This window comes from Sceloporus occidentalis, unplaced genomic scaffold (genome assembly GCF_023333645.1).
Source record: "Sceloporus occidentalis isolate IW3139 unplaced genomic scaffold, rSceOcc1.0.p SCAF_4, whole genome shotgun sequence".
NCBI lineage: Eukaryota > Metazoa > Chordata > Lepidosauria > Squamata > Phrynosomatidae > Sceloporus > Sceloporus occidentalis.
In genome coordinates, this window is record NW_028316984.1 from 52,013,293 (window position 1) to 52,038,588 (window position 25,296).

Consider the following 25,296-nt stretch of genomic DNA (forward strand, 5'->3'; position numbering starts at 1 on the left):
CACAATTAATGATTTCATCATTTCACCTTGTCCACTTTAACAATTCTCAGGTGTTCTCAATTATTCACTTTGCATTTCTGTCCTTGGCATTTAGGACTTGCTAAATACATTACCTTTTACACCTGTGTGGCTTCTAATTGCTTTTGCTGAGTCATCCTGACTCTCACATACATGTTTTATTTCTTTGACTGTATATCCCATGTTGCATTTTCCTTAACAGTAATGTCTTTGTTTTAACTCCTGTTCTTATTGAGTACAGTCAGTCCTCAACCATTTCACTACTTCATTGTATTTAATGGCATGTGAGCATTCACAGGTTTTGATATTCATGAGGTTGGCGCTCCGGGAACCAAACTCCAGGAGATATGAAGGGCACACTGTATTTTATCTTCTGTAACCTATAGAATATATTATGCTGATATATGTTTATTGGACTTTTTAATCTGCTGGTTATTCATTGTGAGTCATTTTTATTGTATTTTGCTGTACTTTTGTCTACACAAATCTATACAGCTGAAGAAATTTAACAATTTTAAAAAAATTGCCCTGGGTATAAAATTAACTATCGTTATTACTTACCAATGTTAGTTAAGTAGTTTTTGATAAAAGAATTCAAGCTGGTATGAAAACCCTGGTTAGGAAATAGCCCTGAGTAATATTAAACTTTATTAGCATACCACTGTAAATTAGGGCTAGCAGGAGAAGGATTGTGGAGTTTGCCCTAAATGGAAATCGGATGTAGAAAATGGAATTTGTGATCCAACAACCTGATTCCACTCTCTTAATCATGTTTAAGAAACTGTCATCTTTCTCAAAAATGAGGGAGAGAAGCACGCTTAGTGATGAACAAATGCTTTTTTTTTTGGTGGCAAAAGGTCCCAGGTTGAATCTGTAGTATTCCCTGCTAGAATTGGCTATGTCTCTTGTCTGAAGCCATGATAAGCCACTTTCAGACAGCATAAACAATACACTAGGTGGAGGTAGATCAGTGCTGGATGGACTGACTCTGTACAGGGTAGCTTCTTAAATTCCAATATCAGCAGCAACCATGCACGTCTGTGTCAATCACCCTGGATAGATATTATTCATAATTCATATTTTGATTAAGTTCCATGAAATGTGCAAGAAAGAGAACAAAGAATTCTACTTATCTCTTTGTGATATGTAAATAACTGCTTCTGATGTTTGATATTCCCACAAATTGTGATTATTACAGCAGCAAGTTAGCATTTAAGTGCATAATTTATTTATTTATTTATTTATTTATTCAGGTATTTATATCCCGCCCTTCAGCCCTAATGGCTCTCAGGGCGGGTTACAATTATTATTTTTAATCAGACAGTTCCCTGCCCTCAGGCTTACAATCTAAAAGACACGACACAAAAGGAGAAGGGAATGGTGGAGGGAAAGGGGATGAAGTCCAGTGGTTCTTCTCTCCCTCTGAAATTAATTAGTTAGGTTCAGATGAAAAGTATATCATTGTTTAATGATGATTTAAACAACAAGATGCTGTTTGATCTTGGAAGCTAAGCAGCATTAGCCCTGGTTGATACTTGAATGGAAGACAACCAACAAATGCCAGGTGCTGTAGTCTATATTTCATAGGAAGGAAGGAATTATCAAAATCAACTCTTAATATTCATTCATTGCCTGAGAAACCCCTATGAAATTCATGGGGTTGACAGATATCTTGAAGACACACACACACACACATTTTAAGGGAAGGATTTGCTATTGTACTCCTTTAGACTCAGTCTATTTGCTTGCCACTAAGCAGACCAGTAGACAAATGATAGTAAGAGATAAGAACAGAGCTGAGAACCTAGTACTCCACAGATAAGAGGACTCTTGAAACAATCTCAGCAACTAATGACCACTGACAGGAAAATTAATGTGATGAAAAAAAAATACAAGCAGAAAATGGCAAGCAGGTCTGTGTAATGTTCTGCAGTTTGTATAGCATGCACTAGAAACTTAAGACTGGACAGAAAAATCTGTGAAGTCAGATAGTAGCTGAGTATGCAGATTAAAATAGTGCTTTCCAGGTGATAATGCTAGTTTAGTAGCCCAAAGAAAGCAGTTTGGGGAACAGCATTTGAAGAATATCCAGGGTTACGTGTATGTTTAAGTTTTAATATAACCAACTAACTTAAATTCATATACCAGTCATCCCTCCATCTCTAATGAGTGGTTATAAACTTTACTTGAAATACAAAATTTATTAAAATTTGCTGTCACAAATGAAGCATCACCACTTCAGAAGAAGCTATCAATATTGTTCTTTCTATTGCAGGGAGAAATACGTATGGTTGAAAAATGTAACTTTAATCAGAATATTTTTTTATAAAAACAATTAATGATTATTTGCTCCTTTCTGTCTCCCTTTCATGTCAAAGCTATTTCCTTCTCCATTCCCACAACAATAGAACCCACATTTCTCAGTTCACCAAAGCACTTCCAACAAACTTCTGTTTCTTATTACCAAATGACTTTGAAACACGTCTTTTTGACATTGTTATATTTGTGTAATATGTATAAAATAGTGCTTATAGTATAGGGTGGGGAAAAGAAGGGGACAAAAGGATTTTGATCCAGAAAGGCACATCTGCTAAATTCCACTTCTGATAACCAACTAATATTTTTTATCTGTTTCAAACATAAAATGCCTTCTGGTTTTTGCACATAAAACCCTTTACAAACCTATCACAATTATTTGCTGCTTTAGTCAGAACCCACAGAGAATAACACAGGAAGGAGCAGTCAAATGCAAGTGATAGCACATGCCCATCCGCCCAAATGAATTAAATGAGACATGCCACAGGCCTGACCTCATAGGTCCTTCTGGGGTAAAAAGCATCCCACCCTCTCATTAGTTCCCATCCTTGGATTGCAACATGGACAGCTCTGGGGTACTAAAGATGCCAAGAACAGGAAATTTCAAAAGACCACAACAGGATGATTTATATCATGTTGCTAATTCATGTTAAATCTGGCGGAGCAAAGGTGATTTTCCAAGACAAGGCTCAGAACACGCACACACACAAAATGTAATATTTCTGAATTAGAATTGTCCAGTTCAGATCATTACTTTTGACTTTCTTTTCCTTATCACCCAGGACAAGTAATATAAAGATACATGCTTGATTTTTTAAAAAATTCTTCTTGTCACTCCTCAGAGGTATTGCATCAATGGGAAAAGAATGGAAGAGGAAGTGAACCCACTTCCAAAGTTTCTTAAAACACTAAGGTCTAATATAGACTGCAGAAATAATGCAAGTTTGACACCACTTTAAGTGCTGTAGCTAATGCTATGGAATTCTGGGATTTGTAGTCTGTTGTAGCACCAGAGCTCTATGACACAGGCTAAATATCACACAAAACTACAGATCCCAACATTGAGCCATGGCAGTTAAAACGGTGTCAGATTGGATTATTTCTGCAGTACAGATTAGACCTGAGTTTCTCAAAATCTAATTTTAAATCAATGTACCTCTCTTTCTCTCTCCAGTACCACTGGATCAATAATTTAGAGTTAGACACTTTGTACTTTCAGTGCTGTTTGATCCTTTTGCACTTTTAATACGCTCTCATATACTCTCATGGTGAACTTGCCATTTTCTTACAATGCAAAAGAATGATACAATGCAACACTATGCAATCAGACAATTTGAGTTTCACTGGGTTTTTAATTTTATCAGAAGACCAAATGCCTGCCAAATGCTATCTATGAAAACCAACATGACAAAGATAAATGTGTCAGGCTTAATTAGACAGACATTGTTTGAACATCCATTTGTTCACCCTCTTAACCCAACATCAAGAATTATTCTGAAGATATGATTAACAGCCAGGGTAATAGTATTGCTGAAAAGTTTAAAAAACAGGAGATGAGCACACAAAGTAAAAAGGATGTCCTTGTTACCAATTCATTGCTAAGGATCTTGAAAATTCCAGTGATTCTAATGCTCTAAAATATTTGATTAAAAAATTAAATTATTAACACCCAAGTTCATCTAGGTCAGCACAACTGTAAAGTTTAATTTCAACTTGGCCCCTGCATGTTTCAACACTAATCTATGTGCCTTTCCAATGTATACATGCTTTCTGTTCCAGACGTATGGATCCATGGGCACTTCTTCCTCACAGCTGAATGTGCACAACTGTGCCTACATGTTTGGTAAAATGAAGTGAAGAAGAGTAGAATCCATATGCAGGAAAGTTTTATCTACTCAAAGAAATTATCAAGCAAAATTAGGTGAACATGATTGGGTATAAAGTTGTTAATACAGCAAATTTCACTGGCTTACTCACAGCATAGGTTTTCACAGCAGTAAATGTTCACATGATTTTCTGTATCAGACTTCAGGTTGACCACCCACTGCCAGCTTGACCCACGCAGTTTCACTGTGTCCAAAATTCTTAAGAATACAAAATAAAATTCACTGTAATTTTAGTGAGGACTTTGAGAAATACAAATCAATATGGAGAAACAGACTGAAATCCAGTGTGAAGCATTTTTTAAAAATATTTTGATTTTACTAAAAGCAGTAAAACTTAAGTTTGCACAATTACAGCAACTATTACATTCATATTGCTTATATACCTATAACAGAGGTCAAATGAATTATCTTAAATATTTTGAGAAATATGCTGCTCTAATAAACATATTCCACTTCTGTGTAAACTTATTCAGGTTTTTGTATTCCTTCTTTTACTTAAAGGCTACCTGATAAACTTAGTCATTACAGCATGTTTAGACATCTTTGCTTGTCAATAAGAAACAAATTAAGATACTCAAGCACTTGTGGCAGGTAAGGTTTTACACAGTCACATAACCTAGGTAACTGCAAGGAACACAGTACTGGAAACTATTTCTCATACTTCCACAGTATCCTCCAATACTCTGGGGCCCTTGGTTCACTCTGCAGCATTTACACCACAGCTATTTAACTTAGGCCCCATACAGACAGGACAAAATAAAGCTGCTTCGGGTCACTTTGGAGGTATGCTGTTTCAATGATGCATGTGTCCTAAGAGCCCAGAAGCTGCGCCAAAGCCAACTTCCAGTCCTTAGGACTGGATCATGGCTTTGGCGCAGCTTCCAGACTTTTAGGATGCATGCATCATTTAAACAGCATACAGTACTTCCAAAGTGGCCCAAAGCAGCTTTATTTTGGCCAGTCTGTATGGGGCCAAAATGTCAGAAGAAAAATGTGCACAGAAGGAATGTCTGCTAAGCAGCATTCACAATGATGTGGAAGCTAGGAAGAGGATGAGAATGTCACCGTAACAATTTTCTCAGCATATCAGGAAGCACTAGAGAACAGATAAGAAGTGCAATCCACCAGATGCTGCATTTGCAAAACCTCCATTAAAGTGGGATATGCAGTGTGTAAACTGGGGAGAGACAGACATATGGCCTATGGGACCTACTTTGTTTTTTATATTGACCCTCATGATCCACCGGGTGAAGACTGCAATGCAGATGAAAGAATTCTGAGTCCAGGAAACTAATATGAGCACCAGAACTGAATGGAGACCATGCAATGGAAACATGTACCGGGGGCGGGGGAGGCTTTCACACAATAGAATTATAGCACTATGGTTCCATTTTAACTGCCATGGTTTCATCCTATAGAGTTCTGGAGCTTGTAATTAGATCAGAGTCACTAGAGCTCTCTGGCTGAGAAGTCTAAGTATTCCCCCTAAACTGCAAATCCCAGGGATCCATGGCAATTCAAGTGGAACAATGCTGCCATGTCAAGTTTGCCATAGGAGTTAAAGTAGAATCATGGCACTATGTAGGGTGATACAGCCCCTATTACTCAACCTTTCTTCAATTCAGCAATACAATGCTGAATGAAGGTCGGGGACTTAACTTATTCCTCTTATGGTTAAATAATAAGCAGAAGTCAGAAAACATTGCTAGCCCATTAGAAATCACCCAGCTGTACCTTCTGCCCATGCTTCCCTTAAATCAGGCATGAAAATCACACAGCCCCTTGAGATGTGCTTGGACAGTAAATCCTTAGCCAACAAATCAGGAGTGAGGAATACTCAGTTCCACCACAATAGTATCTGAAGAGCAGCAAGATCCCTAGCCTATGGTTCAATTCCGCTTGAACTGTGGTGTTCAGAACTGGACACAATATTTCAGGTGAGGTCTGACCAAAGCAGAAGAGAGTGGCACTATTACTTCCTTGATCTAGACACTACACTCCTGAGATTTTTAAATATATATATGAATACAAAAGTTAAACCAGAATGCCTATTGGCATGGTCCACTCAGCACAGAAAAGGGGTATAGCCTGAAATAATAGCTTGCATAGGTCATGCATAAAACTCAGTTCACATTTAAAGCTATGTATAATAAATGGGCAAATACCATACCAGTTATTTGTATAACTTACAGAACAAGATCATGTGCAAACCAATATCTAAGAGGATTTAAACCCAGATTTTCATTAGAATATGAATGTGTATGTACAAATGGTGACATAAAGATTCCCTTTAGATTACTTAGAGGTTACATGCCAGAGACAGCACCTGAATCACTCTGGTGGTCCATGCAGAGCTTGAAATATTCCAAGAAAAAAGGCATTCATGATTCAGTTGTTCTGATACATATATGGAACACAGGTATTGTGTAAGATGAAAAGTAAGCCTTGAAGGCCAAAATAAAGATGACAGATATGTTTTTGCATTCAATGCAAAAATAATTATCTTTAAAAAAAAAAAAAGCATGGTCAGTGAAGTTCTTAATTACAAAAACCACAACAAGCCATTTTCTTTGCCTGTCACAGTCCTAACAAATATGATTCCTTTACAGTGGCCATGTGCATTGGCAAAAGAAATCTACATTGGCACCAGGTACAAGGAATATCTGGCAAGGGGATTGTTGTGTATGGTCAATGACAATTTTTTTTGAAGAGGAAGCAGCATTACTCTACTTGGTATGTTTTTATACAATACTTTTCTTCTGACATACTCCTTCAACCAGTAACTGTGACCACTGAATCAGAACAGAAAGAAATATAAATTGATATGTCTTTTGTATGCCTCACCAAAACAGACCAATAACTTCAGTAACTCCTTTAAAAACAAATAATTAGCTGGAAGAGTGCCCAGTGCCTTAATTTTTCAATGCTATGTGCAAGAGTAATGCTTTAAATTTTAATTGCTTTTCATTTCCAACAGCTCCATAACATATTTCTTCTGAGATCCTTTCTGTTTCGAAAGTTTACTTAGCAGGGAGTATTCTGAGAGTCCACATGGCATTTTAGAGTTCGGTAGATAATAGAAAACTCAATAGAGTGTATGTTTAAGTCATATCTTTATTGACAGAGGCATGCCTGTTAGCAGGGCTGTCCACTTGAAACAGTTCTTTGCTTTAAAAAATTTGCTGAACACAACTTTCAAGGGCTTTGCTATCTTGACAAATTCCACAGCTGCTAGGAAACAGCCATGGAGCAAATGGAGCACAATTCCTCATTATGCCTTGACTGGCCCACCTTTCTCCTCCTTTGAGTGACAGCACTAAACTATAATTATGCTTTCATATCTTTAAAGAACCTTTTTCAATCTGGCACCAAACTAATTTATGCATTGTTTGTTAATGTTATAATTTAATCCAACAATTAAAGAATCACAAGGACAGGATTCCTTCTCTTGTAGAATCATAGAACCCATTCCCACTGGCTTATAATGCGGATCAGGACACGAATCATGGGTGCATCGTTCCCATTTGAGAGCGCATTTGATCTGCATTGTTCCTATATCGTTCCCATTGGAATTCGAATCTGACTACCATGTGATCGAATTATCCTGAAAAAACCCGAATCAGTGGTTGATAAAGTGGTTTAATTTAACAGCGCATTTTTAGCGAGTTTTCCTGTGCCTCCCAAGTCTGATTTGGGGCAAATGAATGGGAACAAAAGGGTGTCTGATTCGAGAACTTGGGGATGGGGGCGGCAATGCTCAAGGGGCTGGCCTGGGGGCGTCACCCGCTTGTTCTCTTTCCTGCATTACCGGTGCCATTTTCTTCCGTTCGCATAGCCTTTCCCCCAGTGGAGTGGGAAGCAGGGTAAGGCGATCACGCTACATTGAGCTCCAAACGTAGTAAACACATTATGTCCCCTGCAACCTCCCCTCTGCTCCACATTCATAGACCGATGTGTGAGGAGACCCATTTTTAACTATTTTTTTTCTTTTTTTCTTTTTTTGCCTTTGCCTGAGCGCCTGAGCAGCAGATGGGCTTTGCAGTACATGCCTGCTTGATCGCCCCCCAGACAGCCCAGAGAGCAATGGGGGAGGCAAAGGGATTTGGGGTAAATAGAGGCGCCTTCTCTCTTCCAGAGGAACTGTGGGAAGACACAGAATAGCCTTGGATGCAAAGGGGTTTAGAACGAATAGTGGCTCTTTCTCTCTTCCAGAGGAACTATGGGAAGACACAGAAGAACCTCGGATGCAAAGAGATTTGGGGTAAATAGAGGCTCCTTCTCTCTTCAGGGATTTGGGGTAAATAGAGGCTCCTTCTCTCTTCAGGGATTTGGGGTAAATAGAGGCTCCTTCTCTCTTCCAGGGATTTGGGGTAAATAGAGGTGCCTTCTCTCTTCCAGAGGAACTATGGGAAGACACAGAAGAGCCTCTGATGCAAAGGGGTTTAGGACGAATAGAGGCTCCTTCTCTCTTCCAGAGAATGGATTTGAGGGGAACATAGGCTCCCTTTTCCCTTTCCCGCAGGGGAAAAGCGCCTAAGCGACTGATTGGCTGTGACGTCAAGCGCTTAAGTGCTTGATTGACAGCTGCTTTAAAAAAAGAGGTTCTGGAAGGGCAATGGGAATGGGGAGCAAAATAACCCACTTCAAATTACCAAAGGGAAAATACCAATGGGAACGAAAATGGGTAAAAAAATCCAGGTCTCTTTGCACCTGTTTTTAATGGGAACGATGGGTCAGATTTGAGTCAGAATCCGAGTCAGAATCGCAGCGATATACGTCGCATTATATGCCCAGTGGGAATGGCTCCATAGAGTTGCAAGAGACCACAAGGGCCATCCAGTCCAACCCCTTGCCATGCAGGAACCCTCTGTCAAAGCATCCCCGACAGATGGCCATCCAGCCTCTGTTTAAATATCTCCAAGGAGGGAGATTCCACTACACTCTGAGGGAGTGTGTTCCACTGTAAAACAGCCCTTACTGTCAGGAAGTTCCTCCTAATGTTGAGGCAGAATCTCTTTTTCTGCAGCTTGCATCCATTGCTCCGGGTCCTGTTCTCTGGAGCAGCAGAAAACAAGCTTGCTCCCTCCTCAATATAACATCCCTTCAAGTATTTAAACAAGGCTATCATATAACCCTTTAACCTTCTCTTCTCCAGGCTAAACATCCCCAGTTCCCTGAATCTTTCCTCATAGGGCATGGTTTCCAGACCCTTCACCATTTTAGTCGCCCTCCTTTGGACACGCTCCAGTTTCTCAATGTTCTGTTTGAATTGTGGTGCCCAGAATTGGACACAATATTCCAGGTGAGGCCTGACCAAAGCAGAATAGAGTGGCATTATTACTTCTCTTGATCTAGACACTATACTTCTATTGATGCAGCCTAAAATCACATTGGCCTTGTTAGCTGCCGCATCACACTGTTGACTCATGTTCAACTTGTGGTCTACTTGGACTCCTAGATCTCTTTCACATGTAGTCTCGTTCAGCCAGGTGTACCCCATCCTACATCTGTGCATTTCATTTTTCCGCCCTAAGTGCAGTAACTTACATTTCATCTTGTTAGCTTTGGCCCAGCTTTCTAGTCTATTCAGGTCATTTTGAATTCTGATCCTGTCCTCTGGGGCATTAGCTATTCCTCCTGGTTTGGTGTCATCTGCAAATTTAATGAGTATTCCCTCAATTATGTCATCCAAATCATTGATAAAGATGTTGAATTACACTTGCCCCAGGACAAAGCCCTGTGGGACCCCACTGGTCACTTCTCTCCAGGATGAAAAAGAGCCATTGTTGAGCACCTTTTGGGTTTGGCCGGTCAACCAGTTACAAATCCGAATTATTTCTAAGAGGAGAGGAGAGGAGAGGAGAACCTCAGAGGTGCAAAAGGAAATGTTGTCATTGTTGTGTGCCTTCACGTCCTTTCCGGGGGGGGGGGGGGGGTGTCTGCCATTTGCCTTCCTCTGAGGCTAAGAGAATGTGACTTGCCCAATGTCAGCCAGCAGGTTTCCATGGCTGAATAGGGGTTGAAATCCTGGTCTCCAGGAGTCCTAGACAGCACTCAAACCCCTACACCACACTGGCTCTTATGGGAATATAATGGATACTAACGGGAGAATAAAGTCTGAATATGTTGAAAACTACCTTTCTTCATCACTTCTTTGATGTGTCCAAAGACCAATCCACAGAATTTAACATAGTTTGGGAACTCAGTAAAATTAAGACCCAACAATGGTCCCTGTGTCACTTTTCATTCTTCTACATACATTGCAGTTGCATCTTCATTGCTTATACTAGCAGTGGGTAAGGTGCAGCCCAAAGGGCCAGATGCTGCCCCTGGACCCTACTTTTGTGACTCTTGAAGCACTTCATCTGTCCCCCAAATACCATGCCCCTAATTTTTAAAAAATAGGCAAGATATTTGTGCAATTTTCTGCTCTGACACTACAAAGAGCCCAACACATGTAAAAACATGCACTCTACCTCCAGAAGTACCTCATACTACCATCCCAAATACCTCCATTTTTCTTGGCAATTCCTCTCAAAATGGCAACAGGAAGTGATGGGATTTTGCTTTCTGTTGCCATTTTGAGAGGGGCTGCAGGGGAAAATGGCAGTGTCTGGGCTTGCTTTGGGAAGGGTTGCACCCTCTGAGGGTGGGGATCTGAGGGAAATTGGCCCGTGGCACCAACACAATTGCCCATATCTGTCTTACACCCATGTTTTCCTATATGTTTTGAAAATGTTTGAAAAGTAGAGCTTGGACAAAGTGTTGTCGTTTTTAAGGGGAGGATACAATCCACAGTGGCCTGCTAACTGAGGGATTCTGAGAGTTGGAATCCAAAAAAAGGTATATTTTCAAGGCTCTGGAGAAAAGTAGTGGACTTTCCCATCTGAATGCCAGCCTTTCAGTTCGATGGTTGATAACAGAATCTGCATGGCTCACTCAGGGCTTCAATTCTCCCTTCATGATGTTACCATCTCTTCTGATGAGTTACAGAATAATCAGTCCAGATAGCAGAAGCACCCCCAGTAGTCACAACCTAAAACAACTGTCATTTTCCTCTGCTTCTCTAGTTCTTTGTTCCATACAGCAGTTTCTCAGAGGGATGTTCCTCAAGGAATCAGTTGGGTCACAGAGGTTACATCTGCACTGCAAAAATAATTCGGGTTGACATCACTTTAATTGCCATGGCTCAATGCTATGGGATTCTGGGAATTGTAGTTCTGTGAGACATTTAGCTTTCTCTGTCAGAGATGCCACAACAAGCTACAGTTTCCAGAATTCCAAAGAATTCAGCCATGGCAGTTAAAATGGTGTCAACCTGGATTACTTCTGCTGTGTGGATGCAGCCAGGGTTGGAGATTAGAGGCCACACAATAATATCCAACAACTGATTTCATAACATTACTACCTCTGTCTTGACTACCGTTTGGTACAGAGGTACATGCATCCTGGCCATCCACAGAAGGGATCACCCACTCATGCTGCACTGCATGATCCCCATTTGAGTTGAAAAGAGTTGGAGTGAGTCTTGATTGATTGATTGAATTTATACCACACTTTTTCCCAGGGTGAAATTTAAAACAAGATTAAGTGGATGCCACTCACAAAAAAAAAAGCACACACACACACACCCCGCCAGTCAACAGAATCTCTCTCTGCCATGAGTGAAGCAGAGTTGGCTATATTCCATTCCACATGGCATACACAGCTTACTCTTAAATACAAAATTAATTGACTCATAACCTGAATAAAGTAGTGGGGAGGGGGGAGAGAAGAACTTTCATGCCAGTACATGCAAAATGCAACGACACCTGTCACCACTTAACCTGGAGTTCTCTTGACAACACTTTAAGAGTGTGTTTGCATAAAATCTTTAAACACGTCTGCAACATTATTACAACGAAAGGTAGGAACTGGGTCAGCCTTAATGAGATGGCAGATTTCTTCTTCTGGCCTCTGAAAGCAAGCACAACCAGGCCAAATTTCTTGCTTAGCCCTCCAATAACAGACGGCCTTTGTGTATACCTGACAGAAACCGAGACGCCTGCATTCTAGTGTTAATAGGCCAAACAGAAATGATAAAGGTATCAGGAGCTTGCATTCCATGAGAAAACCTGGGCTTTGTTAACTCACAGTGGCAGCCATCCAGGGGGACTGTGACTGCGACACTGTTCTCTAGCCATTTCTAAACAGGCTCGAGGACAGAAACTCATAAGTTAGAAAAGTTTAAGAGACTGGAGGAGAGAGAAAACGGGGCGCTTATACTAAAGGAGACATAGACAGGGTGACCAGATACTATTGTTTTCTAGGGCATATCTTATATTTCAGCCTTCTGCCCAGGAGGAATTCCAAAATGTCCTCCATTTTGAGCATAGTTAAGAAGCATGAATTTACATTCATATTAGTGTTTTTAGCTCTTCTTTGGCCATGTCCTCCATGCTGTGATGCTTTGTCCTCCTTTTTGGTGAGAACACCTGGTCACCCTGGACACAGAATTAATTCAACCAGAGGTGGTTTAATCATGTCAAATTACAAGCATTTTGGAGGTTTGCTGCTGAGCTGATTTTCCATTAAAAAAAGTCAACACCCAGTGCTGTTTGTTGACATGTGTGCCTCCAAGTGGCTAGAAAAAGTCTCACTGATATTTAAATCATACCCCCATGTCTTACAACAGGGGACCTCTGCATTCTGTCACTCATCGTTCATCGTAAATATGACACTACTTTGCTACCTACACAGCATCTGCCCCCATCCTTCCACACTCCCTTGGGGGAAACATAAAGCAAAGTGGTGGGGCCCAGGAGGAGTGCAGAGCAATTATCTGCTTGAGGGTTTGGATAATTCTAAGAATTCAAGCTGCATTTCTCTCACCTGCCTCAGCTGCACAAGCTTGGGGCCTCAAAATTTTTTGAGAGTTAGGTTTTTTAATTACAACACTAGCTAATACAAAAAGGTTTTTTGGTAATGCAATAGCTGTGGAAAGCAATAGCAAACCTCCTCTTAACAAATCTTGCCAAGAAAACTATGTGATAGTCACCGAAAGCTGGAAATGAATTGAAGGCACACAACAAAAATAACACCAACAATAGGACCTCCTAAACATGACACAGTTTAGAGCTCTGATGTGTCTTGATCCATCTCCGACTGCCATGTCTAGCAGAATCATAGGGCATTCCTATGCATAACTGCTCTAAAGAAAGTCCTGTTATGGTCAGTAGAACACATTCCCAGACTACAGGACTGCAGTGTCAGCAGGTAAATACCCATAGCAGTTCTTCCAAAAGAGAAGCAGAAAAAGAAGAGAGATGTGATCAGTGGAAACCCAAGGTGCATAAAGGAAAAAAAGATATTTTTATACAGTTTATGAATTCCCGTACCTAGGATCAAACATTGACCAGAATAGTGACTCCAGTCAAGAAATAAGAAGAAGACTAGTAATAGGAAGGGCAGCTATGAAAGAACTAGAAAAGATCTTGAAGAGTCCTGAAGAGTAAAGACATACAACTGAGCACTAGATTGAAAGCATTCAAGGCCACTGTATTCCCAATTACTATGTACAGATGTGAGAGCTGGACAGTGAGGGAAGCAGACAGAAAGAAAATCAACTCATTTGAGATGTGGTGCTGGAGAAGAGTACTTAGGATACCGTGGACAGCCAACAAGACACACAAATGGGTCCTTGAACAGATCTGACCAGAGCTCTCCTTGGAAGTCAAGATTGTCAAGTTGAGGCTATCATACTTTGCCCACATATCGAGAAGGCATGGATCACTAGAAAAAACAATAATGCTAGGAAAGGTAGAAGGTGAAAGAAGGAGGTGAAGACCAGAGACCAAATGGATGGACTCAGTCAGATGGGTTAGGGGCATGGGCTTGCAGGACCTGAGGAGAGCAGTGGAAGATAGGGATACTTGGAGACGTCTCATCCACAGGGTCGCCATGAATCAGAATTGACATGAGGGCAGTTAACAACAACAAAATGTTTTACAAGCTGTCTTCCACACTGGGCCCTCCTATAGGTAAATAAACAAAATACAGGTAGAAACATAAAAATATTCACCCTGGAAAAAATCAACCTCAGACTAAATCAAGCAATCTAGGGGGAGGCAGCGGGGGGGGGGGGATCATTTTCCCCATCAAAATCCCACCAAAAGCTAACTGGCCATGGAATGTGGGGTGTCTATAGGGGAGGAAGAAGGAAAATTAAGGATAACAACTCTGACAACATTTGATATGTTTGCAAATTCCCCCCTGGGGATTAACAAGCATAGTTTTGCCAAAAATTTAATGAGAAATATACAAGTTTACAAACAAAAATTATAGCATAAAATATATACAGCTTCACATTATTCTGAAGTTTTGTTCCAATGGTTTGCAAACAAAATAGAACATCCAAGAATTTTGTTTTAATGATCTGCCTTCTTTATTTCTCTTTATATCAGTTTAGGATCCAATCCAGTATGATTCAGCTGCATGTAAGACAGTGAGGTTTATCTCTGGGCAGTTATATCTAAGACTGCAAAGTTAGTAAATGCCTTATCTATTTTAGCATTTCTTCACATGTGCTAAACACATCTAATTTAATGTCATGCATTCCTTGCAGGATTTACAGCCCTCAACACATGGGGAAAATCAGTGACAACTATTGAAATCAAAACATACTTAAGCATTTAGAGAAACGTATTAACCACTGTTGATAAAAGGAAATAAAATTCTTTTGAAGAAGTAACTAATGTTTATTATAATGTGATTTTACCCATCTTAAACATCTGCAAAGCAAATGTGAACTGCTGACAGAAGGAGTGAAACCAAGAATGTTAAAAGGGTATAAGCTGGTTTAAAAACAAACTTTCCTTTTTAAACTATGGAAGCTTTACAATTCATACTCAAAACATGTGCTAAGGAGCTGAGTGCTGCATTTCAATTATGGATGAATTATTCATTAAATAAAAGATGTTCTTCCAAAAGGTGAATGAGATCATTTACAAAGACAAGCACACATTTATGGTAAGGCAATGGCACTGAAAACATATTCATACAGAGCACATTTATGCATAATCCACTGATTGAGGCACAACATGCATCAAAGCGAAGGAGGGTGACAGAAATTTAGAAACAGAGCTTGGGTTAGAAGCTCTTCAACAATAAGCAACTTCTCCAGAGATCTCACATTGTCACCTGTTCTCAGACACAGCATGTGATCTAATCTGTCTTCCATTCACAATGAGCACTCTATGTTTGTTTAAGCTACATACTACATTAATTGTGTAGCATGCTGTTTGGAGACCTCATTAGGACATGCATTCTGGTAAGGATTGCTGTTACTTGTGTGTATGTGTGTGCATGCCTTCACATCTCTTGTTAATCTATGGTGATCCCATAAAATTCACAGGGTTTTCTTAGGCACGGAATACTTAGAGAGAGGAGTTTGTCAGTTCTTTCCTCTGAAATAACAGCCTACAGCACCTGGTATTCACTGGTGATCTCCCATCCATGTACTAACTGGGTCTGACCCTGCTTAGCTTCCAAAATCAGATGGGATTTGATGCTTTTCGGGTATTTAGGCTACTACTTACATACCTGTTCCTTATCTTACATCCACTGGACTCTACTATCTTCTGCTCCTTGTGGTGGAATCCTTTACCCATCAACTAGTCCTCCTCTGTCAGTTGCCTGCACCTTTCTGCATGAGGGGACAGGGTAACTTTCAGTGAAAGATAAATGCTGCAGCAGTGGAAGGCAGAACTGCAGGAACATCCTCAACATTCTGCTTTCCAAGATAAGAGAGGCAGAGAGAGCTAAATGGCCATTCATGATTCAGTAAAGGTCGCAGGGAATTTGGTAACTAGAAGCTTCTCTCATCAAAGCAGCAGTTTAGCAGCAGGCTGAATAAAGACCCCAGAGAGAAAGATTCAGTTACAGAAAATCAAGCTACAAAAGGCTGCAACAAAAACAGTATTCACTTTTTCTTTGAAAAAAGCACAGTGGATCAGTATTTGTAGACAGGGGCGAAAATCAATATAGACAAGGATGTGAAAAGCATAACATTTGTTTAAGAAAGCAACAAAATGTTTGGTCCAAACTGAAATATGAACATATGAATGGAAGCAGAACTGAAGGTTTATTTTGTAGTGAAAAACTCATCTTGTGTTCATGATAAAAGGTGTGTATAGTCTAGGATACTATCCAAATAGTATACACAAATGAGTTTGCACTGCCAATACATGGTGGAATGGTAGCATGAAGGACCTCACACTGCATGCCATGAACCTTCATGAGGACATTTTTCCTGTGCAAACATACAATAAACATATAGGTAATCAGGTAACTCTCTATAGGTACATATTCAGCAAATAGAGGTAACTATCTACAGGTAAATCATCAGCAAATGGCCACATGGAAATGCTTTGGAATTTGGGGAAATATGAAGTGGTCATGTATTTGACTAGTAATTGTTTGCCATTAAATACAAGAGGAACTGGAATCAGTGATAACTGTTAAGAGTTTAGCAGTTCCTTTAAAAGCTTGAAATTAATGTAATGGGATTTGTTTTAGTAATTTGCACTATTTTGACTTTAATTTGAACATGTTTTATAGTGTTTTATGCATTCAATTATTGTTTTGATAATACACTTGGAGTTTCTTTTGTAAAGACAAGAGCGGGAAGGGTGCATGTGCTTTCAAATCACCTGTTGATTTATGGTGACTCTATGAATTTCATCGGGATTTCTTAAGCAACAAATCCTCACAGATGGTCTTGCCAGTTCCTTCCTCTGAAATGTAACCTACACCATCAGGTATTCATTGGCTGTCTCCCATCCATGTAGTAACCAGGGCTGAGCCTGCTTAGCTTCCAAGATCAGACAGAATCTAGTGCCTTTAGGATATCTAAGGCCCCATACAGACAGGCCAAAATAAAGCTACTTCGGGTCACTTTGGAGATATGCTGTTTAAATTATGCATGTGTCCTAAGAGTCCAGAAGCTGCGCCAAAACTGAGCTCCAGTCCTTAGGACTGGATCATGGCTTTGGTGTGGATTCCAGACTCTTAGGACACATGCATCATTTAAACATCATACCTCCAAAGTGACCCAAAGCAGCTTTATTTTTGGCCTGTCTGTATGGGGCCTATGTCTAAGAAGTAAATACATTTTAAAACAAACTGTATCATGACTTTTGGGTTTATTCAAAGCAAGAAAGAAATCTGGTCTCCAGATTCACAGTAGCCTATGAAATCTGATCTTTTATTTCTAATACCATTTCAGTGGTTGGATCTAAAAGTGCAGCCTGCAGATATGCTGTGCATTTGATAAGACTACCCTCACCCCCCAAAAAAATCAGCCATTCATTTCTATTGCCCATAAGGAAAACTTTATAAAGTCTATGGTCCGAAACTCACTGCAGAAATAATCCAGTTTGAGTGCTCAATGCTAGGGACTTCTGGAACGTGTAGCTTTGTGTGACATTTAGTTTTCTGTGCCAGGGCAGTTAAAGAATCTCAAACTGGATTATTTCTGCAGTGTGTTTCGGGCCCGTGTTGCAAATGTTGCCCAATGACCTAAACAATTAGCTGCTTAGCTTTTTCCAATTAGCTTCTTCTATACTTCCAGCATATAGTAACTGAATTTCATCAATACCCAACAAGATGCAATAATTACAGCTTTTCCAAATATTTTCATAAACACAATATATAATATAATATCATAATGACCTCAATATGTACCACAAGGGTCAAGGGAATGCAACATTTGCAATTAAAAGCATACCAAAAGGAATCGGTAAAATACTACAAATAGTTGTTGTTATGTGCCTTCAACATAATGTCAACGTATGGTGACTCTATCATAGAGTTTCTTGGCACCATTTATTTAATGCCTTACTAATGTAACGGGCAGCAGGTTTCCATGGCTAACTGAGGATTCGAACCCTGTTCTCCCAAGAGTCCTAATCCAACACTCAAACCACTACCTCATGCTGGCTATTTCACACAAAATAGAATCTCAAGATTATGAGCCAGCAGTGTCTTGGCATCAAATTTACTTTCAAAAACTGAGGCAGTCCCATGTCAGTATTTTATATGTTGCAGAATAAGATATGCCTTTACCCACATTGATCACAACTATAGATAGACACAGGGACTCTAAAGACTGCCCCTAAGGGGCAGCCTGCAGCCGCCCCTTTTGGCACCAGATCAGGGCCGCAGCTACTACTGTACATGCTGCGGCCCTGATCTGGCCTTTTTGCACTGCGGAAAGGGCACCATAGCTGCCGGCACTGTGGCTTTTCAGCACTTCTTTGGTACTGCATCGTTTAGACACAATGCTAAAGGAGCGCCATGATGCTGCCCACTGTGTGCTGGGGTACGTGGCGTCACACCAGCATGAGGGTGGAGTTGGGTGCTGCCGCTCCACCCCATGCCAACCTTTCTCACCAGTTTGTAAAGGCTCATAATCTACTAATTAGCTCAAGGAAAACAAGTATAGTGATTAAGAACTATTCATAAACCCATTTATAGGAGCATGAAAACAAAAGCTAGAAGCTGCATGCAAACAGTTATACTGATGCCAGGTGCCATTGCTCCGCCACACTAATAGGTAACCAGCCCATGAATCCTCTATCACCTCTTCCAAGTCAAACCTACTCTAAGCTCCTGTTTGCTTCCTTCTTCAAGACAGGATCTTTCTTCAGTCATGATCTCAAATGTTGAGGGACAAAAACCAATCTCTTCATACATGAGAAAGTATGCTCTCATAGTTCTGTTTCCTTCACTTATTTGAACTGCCCAAGCTCTAACATAAACTGGAATTTGGCCTTCCTTATCTTCCTAATTGCTATACTTATAAACCAGATTAGAGGAAGGCACCAGAATTTATTTATCTTCAACTGTTTGCATATTTGACTCATGTCAGCTTGGAAAACAAGAAGTAGTCATATTAACTTGTATGACCTTTAAATCGCCATGACCCTCCAGTTTTATCATTCTAGCTTTTGAGGCTTCTGTGATTAGGATGATGGTGAGGACAGAAAAATGAGAAGATAAATAACATTCATCTAATTGTGAAGGTTATAGCCCTTAGCCTTGGCTGTTGGCAAAGAGGCAAAAGCCTTGCAGAAAAGCCAATGGTTCATCTTTCATTCTGAAGTTTAGTCAATGTATACAATGGGTGGGGAGGATTAGTCCAATGATTAGCCCGAGATAGTGCTCCAAGGTTCATATTCATTCATAATGCTCATGCGCGCACACACTCGCCCCTTCATTGATACTCATTGCCTCGAATTCTCTTGATGACACATCCTGACATAGCCTCCTATTACATCAACATATTTACTTTTTTAACTGTTGCAGGAGGAGGAATCCAGAACCCCTTTGCATAACAACTCTCCCATGTGAATGCAGTTTGACAGTGCTGGGGAACACCCTCACAACCTATCAGGGCCAGTCATAGTGCAAGAAATGAACCCACCATTGTACCTGTTACTACTATGATGTTCTTAAAGCAAATGACAAATGAATTGATTTGAAAAGGTAACAGGGGCATGCTTAATGCTGTCATTAAAAATAAGGCCTTGCCCATCTCTAATTACATAAATGCGTAATGATTTTTTTTAATGTTGCAGGGGTTTTTAATATATTTTTGGGTGCTGATTTTTTAATTAAAAAAAACACCATAAGAATGTCATTCCACACACTGTTCTTCACAAATTCGATTTTTAAAAATCAACTCAGTTGTTATTCATATTTGATTAAGTGCAGACCCACAAAAAACTATGCAGACCCTGTTGTTCCAGTGTGATTTCTTTTAATGCTATCAAACAGATTTTTGTGTTCCATATCCGCAAATTAATGTGTTCTGATAGTCTACCAGAAGATTATAACCCTTCTTACTCTTTGCAGGGTAATTATTTGCAGGACCAATTCATTCAGTCATAGATTATAACTTAGAAATGTCAAAGCAAGTTCCAAAAAAAAAAGTAGTAGTAGTAGTAGTAGTAGTAGTGGTAGTGCACATGATGGAGCAAATCTGAGCTGATATTTGGATTTAGAACTCCAAATTCCTATAAAACTAGCATATATTTTTTAAAAAGTTTTTATGACCCTCAATTTTGCAAGCATGTGTTATTTGTAATTTGCATGTAAATTTGCATTTAAATATTATTTAAACATAACAAAAACTCCTGAGGTACCTTATAGAATAACATAATTATTATGGCATGGGTCTTTATGGCTAATAGCCCAGTTCATCAGATACAGCAAGGGTTATTCAGAATTTTAGGCAACACATGGTTGCTGGTAGGACTGGAAATGGTGAGGTCAGAGGGGCATGCAATGCAGAAATTCCTGTCAGTGGTAATTACCATCAACAATGCTGGCTATTCACAGATGTTACTAATACAATGACCCCTTTGGAAATTTTATTTAATCATGCAACTCCCTAGCAAAATAGGCATTTCTAAACACATTTTTCGATACTTTTTTGAACCAAGAAAAACATTGTAAAATTCAGAGAACTGCTAATCCAAAGGGCTACACATATGTATCCCTGGCTTTAGAAATTTTGAAAGGGTGTATGTGCACAGTGGTGTAGTGGTTTGAGCGTTGGACTATGACTCTGGAGACCAGAGTTCGAGTACCAGCTCAGCCATGTAAATCCATTGGGTGACCTTGGGCAAGTCACACTCTTCAGCTTCAGAAGATGGCAATGGCAAACCTCCTCTGAAGAATCTTGCCAAGAAAAACCCATTATTAGGGTTGCCATAAATTAGAAATGACTTGAAGGCACACAACAACAAATGTACACTTTAGACAGGTTTATCTATCATGGATTCTTTTCAGGAACCCTTTAGACCTGCTGTTCTGGTGGAGGAGGAGGCAGGAAAGGAATGTGTTATCATAGACTGTGGCTCTATGGTTACAGGTCACATAGTTACTAACCTATCTGAATACACAAATATGTGTTTATAGCAATAAATAAGTAGATTATTATGGATGGATGGCAAGAAAGCAAACAGAAACCAGGGAAAATAAGCATGAAATAGTATGAAACATGATCATATGATTTACTTTTGTTTAAGTTGTTCCATGCGGAGTAGATCAAAATGCAGGGAAACCACATTAACAGATGGTGGGCACATACATCTCAAGTAAAGAGAAAGATTTATTTGCTCTTTGGAAGTGCTTAAAATACCATTATAACTGCAAGGAACTGTCCTTGCATGTCAGATACATAGTTGGTCTTTGTGCTGCAGGAAATGAATACTTTGCAGGAAAGGAAGGTACTGCCAAAGCCACTTCTGCCAAAATCTTTTCTGGAAGGCCAGGCAATTCTCTAAACTACTGATCACAGTAGCATGACAGGTCAAGCCAATCAACTTAAGAGACCTGGGTGACTCATGGTGCAATAAGTGCAGGGGGCACAATATGGGAATAAAGCCACAGGCAACATTTAAGCAGTGACATAATATAATCCAAATATTTTATTTTAGTGTGTGTGTGTGTGTGTGTGAGAGAGAGAGAGAGAGAGAGAGAGAGAGAGAGAGAGAGAGAGAGAGAGAGAGAGCATGATTCTTCACTGTGTCCACAATCCCTTCTCCTGGACAGGGATCTCATACAAATATTCTCCTACACAAGAAAGTAATTTTTATCCAGAAACAAATAACAAGTGTTTCACAATTTCCCTTGCAAGAATGAGCCCATACACAAAATCCTTGCCATGCTGCAATAAGGTTTTCAAAAGAAGAGATTGTGAAAGTTGCAAGAAGACAATTGCATGTCCACAGGAGGGTAACCAAAGCAGTGAAAGGTCTGGAAACCATGCCCTAAAGAGGAGCAGCTTAGGGTAGCTAGGTATGGTTAGACACAGTTAAAAGGTAATATGATAGCCCTATTTAAATATTTGAAGGGGTGTCGTATTGAAGATGGAGCAAATTTGTTTTCTGAAGTTCCAGAGACTAGGACATGTAATGGGTTCAAACTACAGGAAAAGAGAGTCCACCTAAACAGTAGGATGTAACAGTAAGAGCTATTCCACAATGGAACAGACTACCTCAGAGTGTAGGGGAGTCTCCTTCTTTGGAGGCCTTTAAGCAGAGGCTGGATGGCCAACAGTCAGGGGTGCTTTGATTGTGAGGTCCTGAATGTCAGCAGGTTGGATTGGAAGGCCCTTCTATGATTTCCCTCTAAAACCAAGGCGGGATACAAACCGCCGCTTTGCGGCGTTCCCCCGCCAGCGCCATTTGCTCCGTGCAGGAGCTGCAGCAGCCAAACCGCGTGGCTCCCGCGCGGAGCAAAAAAGAAGCTCCATTTCGGAGCTTCTTTCCGCGGCACACTGATGACGTCGCGAAGTGCCAAGGGCGCATTCGTGACGTCATTAGCGCCGCGACACGTCTGGACGCTATGCGTCCAGTACGTAAAGATGGCGGCGCCCATGTGGAAGGGGCGCCGCCATCTTGTAAGTATTGTATACGTACTAGGGTTAGGGGGGTGCGGAAGCACCGCCCCTTCCTAACCCTAGTACGTATACAATACGTACTATATGGCGGTTTGTATCCCGCCAAAGTGTGTGCTGTGTGCCTTCATCTAGCACAAAATTATAAGTGCCACCTAAACACTGGGATCTATGGACCATGGGTTGATCTCCCTTGCCAGTTTAAATAAATAAATCCAAAGTCCTGTCAGGATCAGGCTGGAAAAGTAGAAACGGGGAGCATTTTAAAATATTTATAGTCTTCCCCCCTTCTTGTTGCATACTTTTCTTTTTCTTTTCACATTATTTACATTGCTCCATGGCACAGTTGCCAGTGGGTTTTCACGGTGAGCATGGATTCAAATCCTGGTCTCCCAGTATCCTAGTCCAACATCAAACCATGTCACCATGCTGGCTCTCTCTTTTAGCTGGTATTGAAAAACATCTAAGCCTAAATTTAAGAGTTAGTTCCAAGCAGAGCTGACAGATAAGTCAATATTCATGTAAATTCCACTGATTTAGAGGGTCTTGAGCTCTTTTTGCTACAAGAATTTTTGGTGTGGATGATAGATACTGCATTCATTTCTGAAAGGATTTTTTCATCTGAAAAAAAAGAAATCCTCTATAGAAGTCATATTCACACATAATAAAAACACACTGAATTGAGAATGTATGACATGACTTTTTTCTGGAGTAACAAATTAAGTGAAGAAATCCTTTACAAGTGAAAGACATTTTGTAGTACGTTGTTGGGATTTTTATTTTAGTTTTTTGTAGATGGGTTGGAAGGAGTTTCCCCCACTATGAGCTGTTTGACTCACTGCCATTTTGGGAGGCACTCCTCATGTCATCCGTTTGTTGCTGCTGTTGTCCATTTCCATGTTTTCTAATGAAATCTTTTATATTTTATTTATTCATGTAGAATATTTATACCCCATTCTTCAGCCACAAAGGCTCTCAGAGCAGTTTACAGATTGCTTATTTAATAGTTTCCTGCCTGATTGGTAATGAGTAATAGTAATAAATTATTTATTTTATTTACTTTATTTAGATGCCACCTTTCCTGCAGTCTGGGACAATAGGCAGCTTCCAGGACAGTAAATTAAAGATGCCAGTTATATGTAAATGTCCTCTGTTTCAAATTAATGTTTCTCTAAGTGCACCTGCATCATCTTCAAATCACAGAACACAAAAGAAAAAGAAAAACTGACAAACAATAAAGAAATTCGTAAATGAAAAGCCAACTTCCAAAGCAGTAAGCGAATAAGTTGGTTTCAAAATACTCACTCAGCAGAGGCTTGTGGTATTTTAAAGCCTAGCAGTTTTTATGACAAAAAATAGAAATAAACTTCGGACTAGAATCTCCTTCCTTTGGTGTGGGAAGTGTTATTTTCAGCCAGAAGGAATATACGTAGGATAATTGGAGGTATAAATATCCTGATAGGGTTTTATTTTTTAAAAGCATTAAAAAGTCATAATTAAATACATTCCTGGGTGTAAAATTTGGCAAGTTGCTGAACTGAAGTGTCAACTGTAATTAAAGTGCAGATAGTACTGACAAACATAGCATGCATTTAACCTGTGCTCAAACATTCTTGTCAGCCGCTGTGGTCCTTCAAAGTCATCACTATCCCAGGAAACAAGCTATCACAACAGATACATCCACAGTGGTGTGTCTTGTGGCATCATGCCCTTTCCACTACACAGCATAGTGCTATCAAACTCATTAGGAAAAATCACATAAGGGGGCTGGAGTTGTATCATGAAATAGTGTAGATCTCCCCAAAAACTGGAGGGGAGATTTGCTACTCTACAAGTATTTTTGTTGTTGCTGTGTGCCTTCCAGACATTTCTGACTTAGGTATACTCGTAGCTATTTCAGGAATGTCTCCAGCTTTGTGTATGGGTGGTAGATTTTGAGTGTTACCCTTTGGAACACCAACATGAATAGATGTGCATGGATGAATGTGTTGTGCATGCATGCATGCATGCATGTATGCAGAGAACAGCAGCACTGCAAATGAGTTTTCAAAGAGCCCATAACTTCACGGGTTGCTTGCTGTATGACACTGCTATTCAGAGAATAGAAATATCAGAGCTTCTCTTGGATGCATATATGATGGAAGTACCCATAATCTGCTTGACCAATTGGTTTCAGGGATAGTGGTGAAGATCCATACTTGCAAATGGAGTAGCAAAAAAGCTGTAGGGTTGATTAGGGATTTCCAATAGAGAGCCTGCAAAAGAAGAGCTCTAAAACACTTTCCACTCTTCCTTCACCAAAACAGACCTCAAACTCCTTTTCCTCCAAGCAACTTCCCTTCACTCATCATTCTCAGAGCTTGACATAGAACTTTATTATGGCTCAAGAAATAAAGATGGAGATGTGACACACTAGATATCTTTAAATATCTGAAGGGATGTCATATAGAAAATGGAGCAAGCTTGTTTTCTACAGTTCCATTGGCTGTTATAATGGCACCAGAGCTCTCTGACAGACATTGCGAAATATCTCACAAAACTACAAATCCCATAATTCCATAGCACTGAGCAATTAAAGCAGTAACAAAACTGCATTATTTCTCCAGTGCAGATGGAACCTAAAACATGAAC

The 25,296-nt window shown here is 40.0% G+C and overlaps 1 protein-coding gene across 7 annotated transcripts in view; it reads right to left on the bottom strand.

Moving 5' to 3' along the window:
* Window positions 1-25,296, bottom strand: part of LYPD6B (LY6/PLAUR domain containing 6B) — a 101,543-nt gene that overhangs the window by 37,438 nt on the left and 38,809 nt on the right. For 6 of the 7 annotated variants that reach the window (XM_089520055.1, XM_089520051.1, XM_089520052.1 and 3 more), the window contains one exon: window positions 4,312-4,418. The exons of the other annotated variant lie outside the window; for it this stretch is intronic. In XM_089520055.1, the coding sequence (XP_089376181.1) occupies window positions 4,312-4,418 (107 nt within the window). The remainder of the gene's footprint in view (window positions 1-4,311; window positions 4,419-25,296) is intronic. 7 annotated transcript variants of the gene reach the window in all.